A 17,397-nucleotide genomic window follows, 5' to 3' on the forward strand; every position below is an offset into this window, starting at 1 on the left:
TCAGAGACACAGATTTTGCCATTTATCCCTAGATATATACTGACTATGGTATACGGTAATAAATTTACTGGCACATGGTTAAGAACTGGGGCACGTCTATACTGTGCAAAATGTAGCGGTGCCAGCCTCAGGCAGCAAATGCTCACAGCGTGGTGATTTCCACTTAACAGCGGGGTTTAGTGCAACAACTCCCTCTCTAGGTCACTTTGGGCAACATTTCCCATGTGCGAAGATGTTCTGTAAGCGGAATGTATGCAACTCAAAAGTATGAAGCAATTATTTTTGGCATTGCACACAATAAATAGCTAGGAATAATCTGAGTATTAACATAGTCGCCAGTCTCTTGAGACACCCTGTAAGTGTCTGTTGGACAGGCTATCATCTGCCAGCTCAGAAAGGGTTGGTCTGCACTATTTACTGGAATGGGCTTGGAATGGAATTCTGCTGAGTTGCCATCTTCAGATTTCCAGGTTTTCCTCTTAGGGTTTTATACTTGTTTATGTCAGTATTTTTGCTTCTGGATTCTGGAGCTGCTAATAATGACTATCTCAACAATCTCACCCCTGCCTTTTGCATTTTTACTTATCTTGTGTGGATCTAGCTTAAGTACTTTCTCACAGCTTCTTCCTCACAACTTAGCAATTTTCTCAGTAAACTTGAGCCAAGGACACACAGCTGTGTTGCATCAGAAGCAAGCTTGGCTCACAGACAGCTTGAACCCCAAGGCCAAAGGTTACCTAGGCAGTCAGTATGATCTTACTCATACAGCACAGGACTTCTTAGCAGAGTTTTCTGGTTTATGTGCAGTACTTCTGAACTGTGGACACATTCTTTCCAGAGTCAAGTTAGATCGTGCAGATCCAGTGTTTGGACTTGCCTGTAGTTACCTGACTAATCTCTCCATAAGATGTTTTGCTTCTTCACCCCAAGAGGACCTATGCTTCTTGCATTCTGTTTAGAGGTATTTTCAGTAATGCCAATATACCCTTAAGCCACAGATCAGACTTTGCAAAGTATTAAAAAAAAAAAAGAGCTTAAAATTATTGTTTTGTCTGTCAAAGAACTTCAGGGTTGGGTTTACAATGTAAAATCACACACCAAAGTCCTCTGCTAGTCACATGGCTCATATTGAATACAAATTTGAGGTCCCGTTGACATGAAAGGGAATTAAAAACACTATGACTTTTCCAGCACTTTGAAGAATCATTTGTCTAAAACAGCTATCTTTAGTCATCTTTGGATCAGTGTTCTTATCTACATGTCTTCTGGTTTCGACATTTTAATTTGTTCCGTTTTGAACTTAAAAGTGTTTCTTTGGTCTAAAACCAGAAGCCCAACATCTACACTGGTAACTGATGATATCAAAGAGGAATTGCTTAGGGCTGGATGGGTAGACTTAGGCAGTGGACACAGAAGACTCTGAGCATCAAGAAACACTTTTTTTTCCTATGAGGATGATCGAACACTGGCACAGGTTGCCCAGAGAGGTTGCTGAGTCTGCATCCTTGGAGACATTCAAAAGCCATCTGGACATGGTCCTGAGCAACTGGGTCTAGGTGATCCTGCTCGAGCAGGGGGCTTAGACCCGACGACTTCCAGAGGTTCCTTCCAACCTCAGTTATTCTGTGTAATTCTGTGATTTAATTAGATAATAAGGAGTTATGGTTAATGGTACAAGATCCATTAAAAATGTTCTGATATTGATCTTTTGTTGAAGTAGTAGTAAGCTGCTTCACAGATCTCTGCTATATTTTTTCTTCCACTCTGTTTTCTTTACTTAAATAGTTAACTTCATGTAGTCAGGATCATCTGATCACTGCCATGATTTCTAACACATCAATAACCCTTGAGTCTTTGCTGCGCATGGATATCCATCCACTGCTTCCACTGAGATGGCAAACTGAAGGACCTCGCTAGCACACCACCCCTCAGACGTGGGCGTGCCACACCCAGGCTTATCTCTATTGAGCCTGATTTTATCCCCTTTCCCTTTTAAATCTCGTTTAAAGCTGTTTCAGTGAGCCCCACTCACTCCTGTGCAAAGATCCTTTTTCCTGTTTGAGACAGGAGTATCCTGTCCATCGCCAGCAGGCCTGGTGTCGTGTAGACCAACTCATGATCATAAAAACCCAGAATTCTACCAGTGACACCAGGCTTGGAGCCAGGTATTGATCTGCTGGTTCTATATTGATCCATAGCCAATGGAATATTCCAGAATTTTAAACTGTGATTCCATTTCACAGAAATGTTAGAAATATAATTTGAAAGCTTTTATCTGTAATTAAGAATTTTTTTCTTTCACTTTTAATTATGTTCCAAATTCTATTTTGTCACAAAATTTCAAAATGATGCATGCGCATTACACAAACATAAAATGAAATAATGGAGGAATTTCATAAAATGAAATTATGATAATTTTGTTCTTGTTTTTGGAGCTTGGCTAATTGTCTTTCCTGTGAACACATAAATGAGCTTTTAATTGGTCTCAAAGACAAGAACACCTGTAGTGCCTCTGCTGCTTCATATTTCTTTCATTATTTCCTGAATGGCTGAAAACATTTTAATTGGTTAGAAGAAGGGTAAAAGTAAATATCAAAGTTCATTGTTTCAGTAATACAGTACCTTTCTCCAAGGAATCATTGTTCACTTTTTGTGAATTGTGTATCCTAAATATTTTTCCTGAATGTAGTAATGGAATTTATGCTCAAATAACATTCCAGAGGCAAATGTTTAATGAGGGTCTAGTACCTCTGAGCTACATAATCCATTTTCCTAAAATTGTTCTAGCATTTTCTTTCAAAAGCAATTACTTTTTGAAACATGAAATATACATCTATTAGTAATGTTTTTAACATTTAAAGTAGATCATCTTTGATTTCAGTACTGTCTACATACTGTATATTTTCCCCATATATCTGTGTTTGAAATAATCTTCTGTCTGTACCCAAATAAAAATGATACAGTACTTTTCTCTGAGGATCTTCACTAACTCACCATGTATTAGGTGACCTCAATCACTAACTGAAGTTCATTTCTGTATTTTCTTCAGTTTAACTGAAAATTTTATTTCATTTAAAATCTTATTTCTATATTACTGGATTTCTTTGCTCTCTTTACCTAATATTTTTGGTAAATCTCTTGGAATAATTACATGATGACAATATAGGTTTTTAATAAAAACCAGATATATGGTTGACAAAGCAGCAAAATACAACTCAAGCTATGAAAATAGAATTCAAAGTAATTTGTTGTCAACTTCAAAGAGATGTAAAGCTGACTTTTAAAATACTTTTTCAGAATGAATGTATTTCTGGAAAAAGAAATGGAAAAGATAGAAAATGAATTATTTCATTGGAAATGGAAATACGAAGAACTGAGACAAACCAAGTTGAAAAGCCTGGAACAGGTATGTTAGCAGTACTTCATTATCACATGGAGTAAGAAACAAAATTGAGATTTCTGATTTTTTGTGTTGTAACTAAAATTGTATGTAGGGTTTATGAAAGTGATAAATCAGCCATTTATCAACTATTTATCCCTGCAGCCTGGCGGGGAGGGACCTGCCAAGGGTGTGCGGAGAAGCCCAGCCCCAGTGCGGGCACCACGTACTGCCATAGTGGCACCAGTGCTGGTGAGCTGCGAGGGTGGCTCCGTAGTCTTGCAGGAAGGAACTGACCAGTGGAGGCAGGTGCTGATGCCCCATCCCCGTGTGTGTTGAGGGTAGTGGCCCTTATGTATGGTGAGCCATGGTTGGGATCCAGCTGGGTTTGTGTTTGGACAGAAGGGGTCCATGTGCGGCTAGGGGGTGTGTGGGGAAGCCCCATCACCTTGAGAATGTTGCCCCTGGGCTACCAAGTGGGCATGGTGGGGGTGGTAGCTGGGCAAGGAGGGGGCAGCATCCTCAGAGGTGGTGGGGGCATCCCAAGATCTTGACTGTGGCCAAGAGAGGTGACTCCTGGTTAGGGAAAGCTGAATGCCCGTTTGGGTGGCACTGAGGGAGAGCTGTGTAACTGCCAGGTGCGGTGCACAGGTTATGTCTGTGGGTAACGATGGCTTGTCTAGCAGTTTGCATGTGGAACTGGAAACATGCTGATGGCAGCCTGAGACACAGCAGCAACAGTAGTGGCATGCTCTGGGGCATGGTCCCCAGCACCGGCTGGGGCTGCTGCTGCTGGCACAGTAGAAACCTCGGCTCAGAGATGCTGAGGGAGGATGCAGGTCCCCAGGCCTCAGGTTGCAGGCAGTGCCTGATACCTGCCCTTGAAGCTGGGGCAGGGAAAAGGGGTGTCCATGCCTACAGGAGGTATACACTGATTGAGGAAATGTGTTGCCCCTTTTGAGCTGCAGGAGGAAGTGAGCGGGCTGGGCAGGCTTAGAGAAGCAAAGAGGAGATTAACAGGATATTCACAGGGACTCCGGAGGTAAGAGGGTCTGAACCACTCAGGAACGGCAGCCAGAGACTGTGATCATTTGTGAGGTAAATAAAGACCCATAGTTTAACCTGAACCATGCATTCAGGAGGAAGCAGCAAGTGGCAGTAGTAGGAGACTCCCTCTTGCAGAACAGAACCCCCTGTGTCTCCCACTTGCCTTTTTGAGTGTTACGGGGCTTGCTGTGGGCTTGGATCCAGAATGTTGCAGAGAGATTGCCAAGGCCTGTCCAATCCTTAGACTATTGTTCCCTGCTGTTCACCCAGATGGCCACCAGCAATACTGCTGGAGGCAGATTCGGAATGATCACACAACTCTGAGGCTGATGTCATCAGGGCCCAAGTGTTGCCTCCTTGATCCAACAAGCTGGCCAACCTAGTAAGTAAAGCATTGAAACAGGAGTGATGGGGGTGGGAGATTACAGCCCACAGTAAAGTGAAGAAGTGGTGGTCAGGGATGGAAAGCTGAGGGTGCAGGTTGATAGGAGCAAGAAAGACATCATGAATGACAAAACAATGTGAAGGGACACCTGCCTCAAGTGTTGGTATAGAAATGCACACACCCTTGGAAATAAGCAGGAAGAATGAGAGCCATGTGTGGTTACAGAACTACAACATTGTTGGAGCAATCAAGATACTGTGCTATGAAGGATTTCAGGAAAGACTAGGAAGGAGGGGCTAAGGGAATAGAAGTTGCCCTCAGTTCTAAAAGCAGTTCAGACCTTTTGAGCTGTCCTGAGGGATAGGTGGTAGTCTGACTAAGAACCTGTAGCTCAGGATCAGAGGAGAGGCCAGGAAGGATGACATTGTGGTGGAAGTTTATTACAGACCACCCAATGAGGAAGTAAATAAAGTCTTTAAAGAACTCAAATCTCGGAGTTGTAGACTCTGGTTCTCATGGGGGACTGACTGCCTAGCTGCTAGAAAGGCAAAATGGCTGCTGAAATCAAAGAGATTTCTGAAGTGTTTCAGGAACAATTTATTCTGTGGCTATTAAATGGACCAACCATGGTGATGCATAGCTAGATCTGCTGTTGACTAATATGAACGAAATCAGTTGAGGATGTGATGATGAATAAAGTCCTTGTCTGTAGTAACTTTGCAGTAGTGGTGTTTGTCATCCTGAAGGAAGTCAGGAATGCAAGTACAGAGTACAGACCCTGAACTTAAAGAAGCAGGACCTTGGCTTAGTTAGGGAACTGTTGGGTAGGATCCCATGGCAGGCAGCTCTGGTAAACAATGGAATTCACCAAAGCTGTCAGGTCTTGAAGTACAGCATCTTCCCAGTGCAACAAAGGCCTGTCCTAATACTCAGGGGAACAGGCAGATGCATCAGGAGATTGATTTAGCTTAGCAGGGAACTCTTGGTGGAGTTCTGATGCCAGAAAACAATATACCTTTATAAAGGATATAAGCCTACCAAGGAGTAATTTAAGAACATGGGCTGGTTATGTAGGAATGGTGTTAGGAAAGAAGTGTTCATTTCAATCCAAGTTCACAAGTAGAATGCTAAGAAATATTTGTGTTTCAGCTTTCAGGATTTAGCTTTCAGAACAATGGGTTGAGGAACTCTTAGATCCAACAAAACTCAAAATGTCTATGTATATAATTAAATATAGATACAGAATTTAAAATCTCTTGTAAATTTAACATCTCCTTTCATGTTTTGGAAAAGATTGCAAGCAGTCTGCTAAATTCCAGGCTCTAGTTACAAGGGGGTGGATATGCAAATGGAATTTTCTTCATAGATGAACATCCACAGCAACAAATTAACAGCTATCTCTCATATTTGAGTTCCTTCACATTTTAGTTCTTTATTTTCTGCTTGCTCATTAAGTAGAGTTTTAGCTTGTCATACTTCTGCACAGCAGAGGAAGGCTAGATTTAGTTAATTGTTTTGCTTAAGAAATGTAGTCTTTATGTATTATGGCACTGTCAGCAGGAATAGAACCACATCAAGTAAAAACTTGCTGAGAAGAGACTGGAGATTGGTAGATTCCAAGTTTTATATATGTGCATGTATATACATATATGTGTTGCTGTTTTTTTCTTGGGAACGTGCTAAATTGCTTGAATTGCTAACAGAAGGTAATATTTTGAGCATTCTCTTTGTCCTCTGAGATTTATAAGACTTATACATATGGTTTTTAAATTACTAAGTCTAAGCATGGAATCTGATTCGTATGCACCTCCAATACTAAATCACAAAGGAAATTCTAGATTAATAACCGATTAATCATTACATCTGAATTATTCTCATGTCCTGGAACAAGAGTGTTTGGTTTCAGTCACATGTAAATTAAGCTGCTATTTCCATTGTTAGATCATCTGACAATCTCACTGAGAGTGTGGAAAAAAATGCTTGGTTTGCAAGTGACAGTGCCACAGCAAGTTAAACCATTCTTAAAAGTGGTTAGTTCTAATAGCCTTTTTGGAAATTTGATAGATCTTGCGTAATGCCAGAAGCTTCACAGCTGCCAAGATTTGAGTATTAGTGCTCCCAGTAACTGATTACTTTGAAAAAAATAAATATGGAAAGCCTGGGTGGTCTTGATAACCATCTTTTCAAAAAATGATGCATTCTACATCAACCTTGTTATGGTAAATAAATTTTCAATGTGTTAATTAAAAAAAGTGGCAATTTATGTTTGTGGTAATTATGAGCATTATAATTAGCTATGAATGACACTACCATTAAACTTGTCCTGTCTGGGGTCATAAATTAAACTGTTTTAAGAGATACAACAGGAAGTTGCATTTAGTGTGGAAATTGATTATTTCTTTTTCTGTTACAAAAAATTTGCTTTCCCACTAAACAGTAAATTAAGAAGTGAACATTAACACTAAGAAACTTATTGTTCAGCTCTTGATTGATATTTGACAGCACTGTTTATTTGCAAGCAGTCAAATGTCATCTCTTTTTACTGCACACGATTTTGTCTTTTTCTCTAAAGACACTGAGAAGTCCTCAATCATTTGGTTTTCTCTAGCCTTTCTTTAATTTCAACTACCCTTGCATTACAACAGTTTCAAACCAAGTCCTAATTGACAGTTCTTCTTAAAGATTACCTCCTCACTACAGATTAGGCCTTATATTTTACCTTGGCTGATGGGATAGTGAAATTTGTGATTTTGTTTTATTTAGAGAGCTAGTGAATTTAGAGTTTATGTCTGCCAGATATTTTCTCAGGGAGAAAATAAAAATGGAAGTGGAGTGTCCTTTCATTGCATTTTGTGTTTATGGCAGGAAAAATGTATTGTACTGTCTGGAACCTATCTTACAAATTATCGTGAACTGGTGGCCTAACAATGCTGTCAGTATCAAACATCGTTAGATACATTTGGGGCTTTTGAACAGACCTCTTTATGAGTTTGTTACACAATATTTATTCCATAAGATCACAGCTTAAACTAAGATTTATGTGTTTAGATTTCTTAGCTGTCAAAAGCATTTTGTATGTACTGTCTAGTTAATAAGCTTCAGTTCTACTGCTAGGAAGAGCTTGTGGTTCTTAGTGGGATAGTAAATGAAGTAATATTTCCTATGCTTTGGTTTTCACGTGTATTATAAAGAACCTATTAACAACGGTAAAACATTTCCTTATTTTTAAAAAGGGTGAAGCAATTATTCAGTATAAAATTACATGTGCATTATTGTTGTGTTTGCATGAGAATCCACGAAAAGAACAAGTCTGTAAAACCGCTGAATAAATAAAGATTGTTGACATTAGCTATATTTGGCTTTAAAGTAATCTTTGTAGGAAAAACTCTTTAAGTTCTTTGGAGAACATGAAAATGTTGGCGTCAATAATGTTGCTAGTTGAATGTCCGTCACCATATGTGGAAATAGGCTATATAATTTTGTCAGATACAGCCTAGTCTACAGATCAAGTAACTAATCTTACGGTTTGAAAGACATAAAAAGAGTCTGATTATCTAGGTCTTTGGACTTTTCGTAAAACAGAGCGAATCCTTGGTATGTTGCCCTGATGTTTGTTTTCATAGGATTATAGTTAGGAAGACTGTTAAATTTTTAAGTTTCAGAAAGCTCATCTAATCTTACAACATGAGTGATAAAACATTCTTGTTTACACTCTTTGCAAGTCTTCCTCAACATTTTATATCTGTATTTAACCTTTCCGAAGGACATGTTTTTCTGGTGGTTTAAAGTTAAATAAGATGGAATATTTACAAAGCAGTATTACATTACACTGAAAACAGTGAAAAAATGCATATACTGCTATATTCCACTGGTGTGCACTGTAGACTTACAGATGCTACTATAGGCAGTGACTTCTGTGTTGTTTAAAATAATTTTCTGCTAGCTGAAGTACAGATTGTGCCCTTACTTTGTATTGCCAAATGTGTTGGTAATTAATGAGGGAATTTCGTAGCCCAGTTTGTGGGATATGAGGCAAAAACTACACTAATTGTTACTTAAAGCCTATTGGAACACCAACATGAAAAGAAGTAACCTTAAATTAAAAGAAACAGAGGGTAAACTAGCATTTTGTACCTTAAGCAGATATATTTCTGTTCTTCATCTTTTTTGCACAGAGTTGAATATAAGTCGCCAGCACTGTTGATTTTGCACTGAAGCCAAAGAAATATCTTTAAACATCTTTCAGAACAAATACTTTCTGTTCTCCCAGTTTATAGATATGTTTTACACTGTATCTTATGGCAATGTATGTATTGTTACTTAGGTGCATGAATTTCTTTAAGACAGCTGGAACAGTACCCTACCTGTTGTTTCTCAGGTAGAAGAAACTCCATTGAGACTAGTGAGGCTTCTGGACAAATCAAATCTTCTACTCTCACTGTAGACATTTAAATGCTGTTTAAAATGGAATGTGTTTTTGGAGACTCGGGTTGTTAATAGCTAGTTCTTGTTAAAGATTCTTCATTATTTGCACCTTTTCCAGAAATCTTTAGTCTGAAATTACATTATAGTGTGAAGGTGTTGCAGAGCTGCTTACATCTAACTGCCATTTTCATTCACTTACTATATGCATTTATTAGAAATAGTGATACTGTGAGGATCTGACAGGAAATTTAAATACATGCAGTAGGACCATCTGTTCTGACCCATACGCTTTCCCTGAACTCATAAATGCCTTCTGGTTGTCCCCTGAATCCTGCAGAAAACATAATAATTACCATGTATAAACCAGCAGCTTTAATGGCTATACTAGCTATTGTGAATTACTCCATTTAATTCTCACCTAAGAAGGACAGAAATATTGTATAATATGCATAGCTAAGATAGCAATAAAATTATGGCCTAAAAATTAAATTTATTATTCTATACACTACAGAATAGCCGGTAGTCTATTTCGGTGGGCTAGAGTCTTTATGAAGTTTGATATCAGAATCCTCAAGACTGAGTTTTAAAACATCTTTAGGCAACTTTCTGAAAACAACCTCTGAATTATTTGTGAACTCAAATGACTTCATTGAGTGGAAATTCAGTGCAGTTAATTTTCCTGTGGTAAAATCTCATTGTTTTTAGACTAGATCTTGAATTTGGAGTGTTTCTTAGTGGTTCCAATCCTTCATTTGTTTGAGAGACTGGTGTGATTTTCAGACTGAGTGAAATGGAATGATCTTACCACACATCTGACTGGTGGTTTGATAGAAGTACTTAAAAAATTACTTTAGTTATACACATTTCTTTTTCTTGCCTAAATTACAATAGCTTACAGGTAGTTTGAGAGTAAGGAAAGTATTCTGGAGTGTTGCTTAAGCGAGAATTCTCATAGAGCCTTATTCATGTTTTCATAAATTAGATACTATTTCATCTTTAGTGTTATCTCTAGAAATTATGTGCTTAATGTGAACGCTTTTCCTGTCTGACATAATTTGTGTTGGTGCATAACATCAACTTCCATTTGATTGCCTATGTTCTTACAAATGTAATTTGGAATATGCTGGGAAAAAAATCTATTGTTTCATTGACTTTTTTTCTCCATATTGGCTTCTAGCAAGAAATTTAAACTGTATTGAGTTTTACTTGCCAATATTTCCTGGGTCTTCATTGCATGTTTGAAATGAAAATTTACAATAAAAATACAGATCAAGACCAGTTTTTTTTTTTATATAAGGGCATTCTGTTGTAACACTGAAAGATGAAAACTCGTCCTTATTTCTGTGAGGAAATATGTTTAGGAGAAACATATATATGCATACTGAAACATATCTGTGCATACTAATTTTCTGTGAAAGGAATACCAAGCTAAAGCTACATCATTTCTAGAGATTTGTTTTGTCTGTTGGTCTGCCACCAGCAGAAAGTATAACCTGGTGAGGATATGTTTTGTAGGCATGGGAGGAATATGCATGCGTGTGCACTTGTATATATGTGTATGTGTGTTTACATACATGAAGCAATCTTTGTCCTAGAGGTTAGCATTGCAATTTTAACAAAAAAAAATTTTCATAGCTTAGATTGAGACATCCAAAATGATGACAAAGTTACTTCTTCATAATGTATTAGCATGGTCAGCTCACCCTATGGTCCTGTATCAGAAATTAATTTTTTGCAGTGTATAGTTTTAAAAAAAATCACTCCAAAAAAAGCTTTACTAAATACATTTAAATAACTGGAATTTCTCCTTGAGGATTACATTTTAGTATTTACTTAGTTTCTTGCTTAAGTAACTTTCTGCTAGTAAATTAAGTAAATTTCTGCTAGTAGGCTTGCTTGTTCTTCATTCACATGATATCAGTTTGGGCTAAAATAAGCAGTTTCTTTAAAAAACACAAAACACTGATGAATGAAACGCAACAACCAGCAGAATATACAAAATTGAATGTAATGTCTGAAATGTTAAAGACATGGAATTAAAGATACCAGTATTTTGTACTTCATGATGTGTTTGCTTTTTGCCTATCCTTATCCAGATAGGGATAGCAATGTGTCACTTAAAAGATAAAAATATAATTTGGGGGGAGGTTTGATTGGAAATATAGCCTTAGATCATTATCTTTCTTACCTTTGGAAACAAAATGCACTTTCTTAGGCATGGCAAGTATTTGGACTTCCTACTAAAAAAAATATAAAAGGCTTAATTTTCCTAGAAAAAAATACCAAACCAACAAATTCCTATGTCTCAGTTATTTTTTTTTTCCTCCCATGGAAACAATCCTGTCACCTTGCAAGCTCTTGTCATAATGTCAATAAGAAATGAGTAAAGTGGTACTTTATTTATCCAGGATCTAACACCTTTGTACTTATGGACAGTTTCCATTGTGGACTCAGCAGAATTCTTAGAAATCACTGCGTATGTTGAGTCACAAGTCTATGAGAGCCATGAAGGCTTGTGAAATCCATTGCTGTGTATTAATCTAGAGTTTCAGGTTTACTGTATGGTAAATGGATTAAGTAACTTTTTGCATGCCTTTGAAGGGAAAACACATGAGGAACTGGAATGAAGTTTCTTGGTTTTAAAGGATCTTGTCAAGTTCTATGAAATAAAGAAGGTGCCTAAACTTTTAATGTTAGAATTAATGTAGCATCATGCCAGCCATTTAGGAAACAGTTATATTCATACAACTTTCAGAATGGGTAGGTAATTTAGCTTGCTAACTTATGTGTATGGAATAAAAAGTCAGATTTACTGTTTCATTGTGACTGCTGAAATGGAATTTTCTTTTTGAGTCAGCTATAGCATAGACAAGAGAGCTGTATTGCTTCCAGAACAAAAGAGTAGTACTTTCATAAGAGATAGAAAAGGAAGAGAACCAGCCATGCTTTTATTTTTTTTTTTTTTTTCTGATTTCTTTTTTTCTGTTTAATGTGTGATAGGAATTTTCCTCTTTGGTCTTCATGCTTAAAGAGAACTATCTGACACTGAAATGACTGCTTCAGCACTGAAGCATTGCATTTTCACTTTCAAACAAAGGATAAAATCTTAGGAAAAATTAATGAGTGTTTTGTCTGGATACATTCAAAACCTCTCCTTTTTTACATCATTGGAATACTGCATATTTCTTTGAGCAATAACATGAATGGTACCCTGAAGTCAGTGAGAAATCTGCTGAGGAGAATGAACTTTGCATTACATCCTGATTTAAACTGTGTAGTAGCAGGTGATTGAAAACTGTTCCAGAAGATTCTTCAGGGACGGGACCTTTTTAACTTCAGAATACCAAGATAATGTGTTATTTTAGATATGGTTTGGATAAAGCAAAAGAGGTGGCATGTAAACTGTACTGAAAAGAGTAGAACTATTTTTACAGGCACTTGACACCAGTTCATTGATCTATGGAAATTATCTTATGTAATTTCTTATCTAGATCAAATAAATAAAACTGTATAATTCAGGTTCATACTCTGAAAGAAGAGCTGTGTGGAGGCAATATTCTATACCACATTTATCTGAAATGTGAGAAACACAACACTTCAAAATTTCTTTGAAAAAAGTCAGCTCCTGCATTTCTTGAATCCTGATGAACTTTCAGTTCAGGAGAGAAAAATAAGCTTAAATACTGCTTTAGTCTGTCCCTTTTAACATAAGCTGTTGTATAAAGAGAAGGCTTACTGTACTGTACCAGAACATGGCAAGTACCAGAACATGGCAACTTTTGGAATCTGGTGTATAGTACAAATTATCTGCAGTTTAGGTAATGTTGGTATAATAGTTTGGTATTCATCAAGCAACTCTGATGCAATCTTGATTTTCCTGAAAATATAATATTGTGTCCAATCAGACTTGCAAATATTTATTAAGTGTGTTGGTATGGATTATTTTATCTACAGGAAAGTAATGATTACGTATTCTAGTGTGGTTTCACACTATTTAGTATTCTGATAATCTAAGATGTATTTCTTTTTAGAGATCTACAATTACAGCAAACATCCTATTCCCAACACCACTTAACTATTAATCTGAAAAATCAACAATCTTCAGCTACAAGATTAGTGGTCTTGCATAGTTCCCAATTTAAATGTAGAGTGCTTTGACTTGCTGTTGGTTTTGATGTATTGCTGGTATGATTCGTTCGCAGTTACATCAAAAAATGTACTGTAAACTGAGATAATTTTACTTAGTCTTTTATTCTCCTGTCTGTCAATTAGCATTACTCTTACACCTGTAGTACTGCTATTTTAATAATTCCTAGTAAGTTGAACAGTGTTCTGATCTGCAGCACATCATACTGATACAGTCTAGGAAATTCTTGAGGCTGATGACAATTTGAACTTGCTTTGAGTGCTTCCAATCATGCTGACTACTGTTGATTTACTGTTTTCTTAAAGGAAACTAGGAAACCTTTAGGAGCGGCTAGTATGAAGAAGAAGTGGGCTAGAATGGATCCCAAGCAGAAAGTTGATATTGGATAACCTGAAAAAACATAGCAAAAGGGGATGTTCTTCAGCTGTGTAGTAAATTTTCAGAGTCAGGTTACTGAAATATACAAGCATAGCATTCTTCTAGCGCAGCCGAGTAAGGCCAATATGACCTTTGATGTAGTTATTGGTATATTTAACAGCATGAGCATTGCTTTTAAAATGTTGCAAAGCCATAGAGGTAGGAGGCAATATATCTGAACAGTGAACTGAGAAACACAGAGCGGGCGAGGCTGCGAGTGATACTCTTTCAGTTATGGAGGTGAGATTCTTTGTCCTCTTTGAGCAAAAGAGAAAGTTTAGAGATGCTGTTAGAGTGAAGCTGGAATTGGGTGGCCCAAGGAAAGTTAGGACAGGCATGATATAGGTAATGTGAGGGCCTTTGTGGTGTGGGCCAGAGATGGGGATCTTAGTCCCAGTCAGAGCTGGAAAATCAGGTTAAAGTTGAGCAAAAGAGAAAGCCTAATAGTGTTTTTGGTGGCAGAGTGAAGAAGAAAATAGAGAATTTGAAATAAAATCTTATTATGAGTCAGCAATATGCTCTTACAACGAAGAATTGTAATGATATCCTGGGCTGCTGTAGGAGCAGTGTTGCTAGCAAGTCAAGGGAAGTGATCCTTCCCCTCTACTGAGTACTGGTGAGGCCACACCTGCAGTACTGGGTCCACTTCTGGTCTCCACAGAACAGGAGATATATGGACATACTGGAGAAAGTCCGGCAAAGGGCCACTAAGACGATGAGTGGACTGGAGCATCTGTCATATGAGGAAAAACTGGGAGAATTGGGACTGTTTCGCCTGGAGAAGAGAAGGCTCAGGGGGATCTTATCAATGTTTATAAATTTTGAAGGGAAGGTACATGAAAGATGGAGCCAGGCTCTTTTCAGTGGTGCCCAGTGACAGGATCAGAGACAATGGGCACACACTGAAACATGGGAGGTTCCCTCTGAACATCAAGAAATACTTTTAAACTGTGAGAGTGTCCAAGCACTGGCACAGGCTGCCCAGAGAAGTTGCTGTCTCCCACATTGGAGATACTCAAAAGCCATTTGGACATGGTCCTGGACAACTGGCTCTGGGTGGTGCTGCTTGAGCCAGGGGGCCTGGACCAGATGACCTCCACAGCTCCCTTCCAACCTCAGCCATTCTGTGATTCTAAGATGCTATTTGTAGAATGAAAATGAGGAGTTTGGGAATTGCAATTGGTAAGATATCCTCTACTTTTTCATCAATTGATAAAACCTTTCAGTACCTCTAGTGTTGCCCATAAGGTAATATTGCTATAAGGCCAACTGATGTGTCTATGTAAAATGATATATATATATATGGATTGGGTATATATAAAATGAGACAATATGAGTATTTTCTTTTAAAAACAACTACAAATTTTAAAGGAACAAATGACTAGGTGGACCATTTCTATTGGTAATTTAATTATAATTCATTTTTTTCAGTAAGTTTACCCTTATGGGGGAAGGCAGGAAAATTTCTGAATGTTTCCCAGTATCTTAATAGATAGCACATTTATACCTGAGAGATATTATTAAACCAGCTTAAGAACAGTAAAACATTATGGCAAATTTGTCAAAATGTAGGATGAACAGAACTTGGACATCCTGCAGAGAATTCTTATCTTTTTGTAAGTTAGAAATGTAATTTTTAATTTTTGTTGTGGGAGCATTAGTTCTATCTAAGACGCAGGAAACAGCACACAGGAAACTTCCTTCTGACAAGTCACACCAGCAGATGGGTGTCACCGTTCCTTGCAGCGGGGAGTCTCCTGTTGCTGTTATTCACTACTTGCTTCTAGTGATCCTGAGTGGCCCAGGCTCACCCACCAGGGATGCTTCTCATCAACCACAAGGCACTGTTCTGAAAGTGCAAATTATCAGATGGGGCATGAACCTTCTTCCTAGTGTGAGAATTCACCAGCCTCCAACCTTCATCATCATGGGAATTTCCACTTTCCAGCTTCGTGTAGGCATAGGCTCTTCCTGCCCCTCCACTGCAGTTGAAGGTTCAGGCTCTTGAAGCTGTGAGGTCTAAGAGAAGATCTAGTCCATCGGTTTCTCATGCTTTCTGGTGCTGTGCAGTCTGGTGGCCTCTTCCTACAGCTCTTTCAGAAAGAAACACAGGCTCTTGACAACTGTATATCTTCTGTGGGTCTAGAGACCATGTGCCCAGGAAGAGGTTCCAGGGACTCCCTGCAGCTTGACACTTTCAGAGCTGCATCCTCTTTCTGAAGCTCTGTCTGGGTCCAAGAGGATGATAGTAAAGGAACATTTACGTCAGTGTCTCGTTGTGTGGCAGTGGTAGGTACTCACAAGCTCCTCAGAGGGTTCCGATGAGTCCCCCAACAATCTCTGACAAAGTGCCCAGAAACTCAAGAAGAGACTGAAAACAGAATACTTTCAACTTTAACCTGGAGATTATACTCACAGTGATTATTTCATCTAGGCTAATTACAAATTCACTCAATGTCAATATTGATGATAAAATTCAGGAACGGTGCTTACACAAATATTTTATTTTGAGGGCTTTAATCTGAAAGACGTAGGGGGTAGCGTGCAAAGTCACAATGCCCAAGCCATCTCATCTGGCTGTGGAACAAGTGTGGCCAACCAGAGCAATGACAATTGTTCTTTAGCTGCCTCCAAAACTGAGAAGCAAAAGACCAACAAACTTAAGGTGGGTATGGATACAGAAGATCCTTTTGCACCCCTCCAGGGAAACCTGCATCCTCGAGTTCCTCTCTGGAATGCCTCTACATCAATGCACACAGCATGGGGAATAAGCAGGAAGAACTAGAGATCTGCGTGTGGTTGCAGGGCCATGATCTCATTGCAATTACAGAGACATGGTGGGACAGCTCACATGACTGCAATGCTGTCATAGATGGCTACGTACTTTTTAGGAAAGACAGGCCAGCAAGGTAAGGTGGTGGAGTTGTTCTGTATGTGAGGGAGCAACTGGAATGCATCAAGCTCTGCCTGGGGGTGGATGAAGAATGAGTCAAGAGCTGTCCTGGGTTTGGCCAGGACAGGGTTAATTTTCACCAGACTCCAGGAAGGGGCACAGCTGGGGGGTGGGGGCTGACCCCACCTGGCCAAACAGAGCCTGGTATTCCATACCATGTGACGTCACGCTGGGTTCCGGTGGGGGGGGGGGCGGCGCGGTGGGAACGCACTCGCGGCTTGGGGGGGGCGCAGCGCCGGTCCGGTTTCGGGAGAGCGGCTGTCTGGGTTGTACGGTTCGTTGTTGTGTTTTCTCCTTATTTGTATCATTGTTGTTCCTGTTTTCCCTCTGTTTGCTGTTCTGTTAAACTGCCCTTATCCCCACCCACCAGTTTCTGCCTCTTTCTTTTCATTCTCCTCCGCATGCTGGCGGGGGGAGGGGCGGCCGCGTGGCGCTTTTGTTGCCGGTGGCAGCCGAAACCAAAACATTTAATTTGGCGCCCAACGTGGGGCAGGGATAACAGCAGGGCTGAGCAGCGGGTGTTAAAACAGCTTTCTTAGATTTTGTTAAATCTTGTTATACGCATTTTTCTGTGTTAAATAGTCGCCGGTAAAAATGTTTCTGTCTTTGATCAGATGGCTGTGGTTTCTGAATCCTTATTTGCA

The 17,397-nt window shown here is 38.9% G+C and overlaps 1 protein-coding gene across 2 annotated transcripts in view; it reads left to right on the top strand.

The window, feature by feature from the left end:
* Positions 1-17,397, top strand: part of CCDC102B (coiled-coil domain containing 102B) — a 150,454-nt gene that overhangs the window by 22,673 nt on the left and 110,384 nt on the right. For both annotated transcript variants that reach the window (XM_075415284.1, XM_075415283.1), the window contains exon 4: positions 3,298-3,406. In XM_075415284.1, coding sequence (XP_075271399.1) covers positions 3,298-3,406 — 109 coding nt within the window. The remainder of the gene's footprint in view (positions 1-3,297; positions 3,407-17,397) is intronic.

Source organism: Opisthocomus hoazin, chromosome 3, assembly GCF_030867145.1.
Source record: "Opisthocomus hoazin isolate bOpiHoa1 chromosome 3, bOpiHoa1.hap1, whole genome shotgun sequence".
Lineage (NCBI taxonomy): Eukaryota > Metazoa > Chordata > Aves > Opisthocomiformes > Opisthocomidae > Opisthocomus > Opisthocomus hoazin.